The following is a 2,215-nucleotide window of genomic DNA, read 5'->3' as shown; positions in this document are numbered from 1 at the left end:
CATGGTGATATACATGTTCAGAGATGTCCGAAATAGAATTCAAGTCAACTTTGTTATATAGTCCTTGCAAAGGCCAAAGCTGAACAATGAATGTTTGGCCTCACTCTATGACCGAAACCAAACTAGACTTAATCTCTAATTATTACAAATGCTAATTTTGAATCATGGCATTGATTTATTTCACATGAGAGCATGACTTCTTGTTCTTTCTAAACTATGCTGTCTTGTTTCTTGTTTCAGTTATATGGCGATACTTTCATGGTACCCTACTGCAAAGGTATGCTGTAGAAAGAAATGGGGTCAATGTTGTCAGCGGTCCCGTATTCGACTCTGATTATGATGGACGTTACGATTCCTCGGAGACTCTGAAGCAGTAAGAACATATTTCATTTACTCTTAACAACACCTATCAAGTGAGATTGCCATCCAGATGAGTCAAGACAACCTTTTCTAATACTATTCAGGTTTATATATGCGACATTTCTGATTATGCTGGAAGCCCCTTTAAATATCTGATTAGTTTTTATGTTTTGCTCAGTGTTCAATAAAATATTTTTTTAGATGAAAGAAGTAGTGTTTCTCTACCGCTCAGCTCAGAGGAGTAATTCTTGAGCTTAGATTAAATACTGAACTCTGCTATGTGTTCAGAAGGTAACATCAATGTTTAAAATCTTTACGTGTGGCTAAAATACTATTTTAATTAACATACTGCTAGTTAGAAGATAAAGAACTATATGTGGCTAGAGGTATCTTGAGCCAAGGAGTCAACAGATTTATAAAGCTATAGTGTCCAAGTGTAGGCCTTGGGTAAATGACACAACTTTTACCCAAGCCTGGCTGGAGGGAAATGATAAAGTGACCATCTTGAAAAAACCATCAGTGGTGCTGTTTTTATAAAGAAGATGAGTTTAGAAAATGGTTGATCTTTATTAAAACAGTAATTATAAGATTTTTTGAAGCAATTTTGCTATTAAGGCTACAAGAAAAAGGGACTGAAACCTCCGTTAAAATTCGGCCCCTTTCTGAGAATTTATCTCCCAGGCTGACTTGGGGAATACTATTTATACACATATACATCTGTGACTACATTAGTTTGTAAAATCACTTTTTTTTTTTTTACTATATTCCTTGAGGCATAAGGGTCCCACGTAACTGTCTCATAAGTCACAGCAGTAGAATGGGTAAATTAAAGAGCTTCATACCTTTCCCATTCATAGCTTCAACCAGAGCTCTCTGTTTTAAGGTTTTATATATTATGGTACTACATAAAATTATGTTTGAAAACAATGATCTCACTACCTTAAATTTTGAAAGATGCTGAAAAAACAAGCAAACAAACCTAGCTTTGAGACCAAAGGAAATAGGAGAATTAAGATGAGGCAAAAGTGTTAGTTGGGACGTCTTTAAGAATATGCTGCAATTAAAAAAAAAAAAAGTTATTGGGCTAGGAAAGAAAATTCAGTTAAAACAAAGAATTCACAGCAATATGGCTTCCCTGAAGGAGATGGAATAAAAAGAATCCCAAACCAGTTTTCTCTCCGTACATTGTCTGTCCACAACTACCCAGAGTTTAATAGACTATGAATAATGTGTTAGAATGTTGGTTGTAAGTATTCAAAAACATTATTATTTTCTTTATTGTCTCAGTTCTAGTGTGCTAAGGTAGAATTTTTAAAAATTTCACAGTTTATTAAATTTCTATAGAGAATAAAAATTCTTTGGATTGTGTTTATATAACTGTCTTCTAATTCTTTCAGTCTGGCAGAATATATTGAGGTATTATGATTACTAACTTCTTATAATACAATTGATTATTTGAATGAATTTTATTTTTAGATGTATTAAAAATGCTTAACTGAAGTATTCATTAAAAAGAAACTAGTTATTTCTTTCTTAAGGTGAATATTGCTATATTTTACAGAAACAGCAGACTGATCCGTAATCAAGAAATTCTGATTCCAACTCACTTCTTCATTGTACTAACAAGTTGTAAAAATACATCACAGACTCCCTTACAGTGTGAAAATTTAGATACCTTAGCTTTCATTTTGCCTCACAGGACTGATAACAGTGAGAGTTGTGTGGTAAGTAGCCTTTGCTAATTTACCTTAAACATTGAAAATATAAATATAAGTTTTAGTTTGTGTCTTACCTCTAAAATTTCTGTGGGAGAAAGTATAACTTGAATATACGTGTACTTTGAAATCATAGGATG

The 2,215-nt window shown here is 32.9% G+C and overlaps 1 protein-coding gene across 2 annotated transcripts in view; it reads left to right on the top strand.

The window, feature by feature from the left end:
* Positions 1 to 2,215, top strand: part of ENPP1 (ectonucleotide pyrophosphatase/phosphodiesterase 1) — a 64,019-nt gene that overhangs the window by 56,995 nt on the left and 4,809 nt on the right. The window contains exons 23-24 of one of the 2 annotated variants that reach the window (XM_023529805.1): positions 241 to 373; positions 1,922 to 2,084. In XM_023529805.1, the coding sequence (XP_023385573.1) occupies positions 241 to 373; positions 1,922 to 2,084 (296 nt within the window). Of the gene's footprint in view, positions 1 to 240; positions 374 to 1,921; positions 2,085 to 2,215 lie in introns of those variants that run through there. The other variant, XM_023529806.1, reaches the window with a different exon arrangement.

This window comes from Pteropus vampyrus, unplaced genomic scaffold (assembly GCF_000151845.1).
Source record: "Pteropus vampyrus isolate Shadow unplaced genomic scaffold, Pvam_2.0 Scaffold43, whole genome shotgun sequence".
In the NCBI taxonomy this organism is placed as follows: Eukaryota; Metazoa; Chordata; class Mammalia; order Chiroptera; family Pteropodidae; genus Pteropus; species Pteropus vampyrus.
This window is presented reverse-complemented; position numbering and strand designations above follow the sequence as displayed.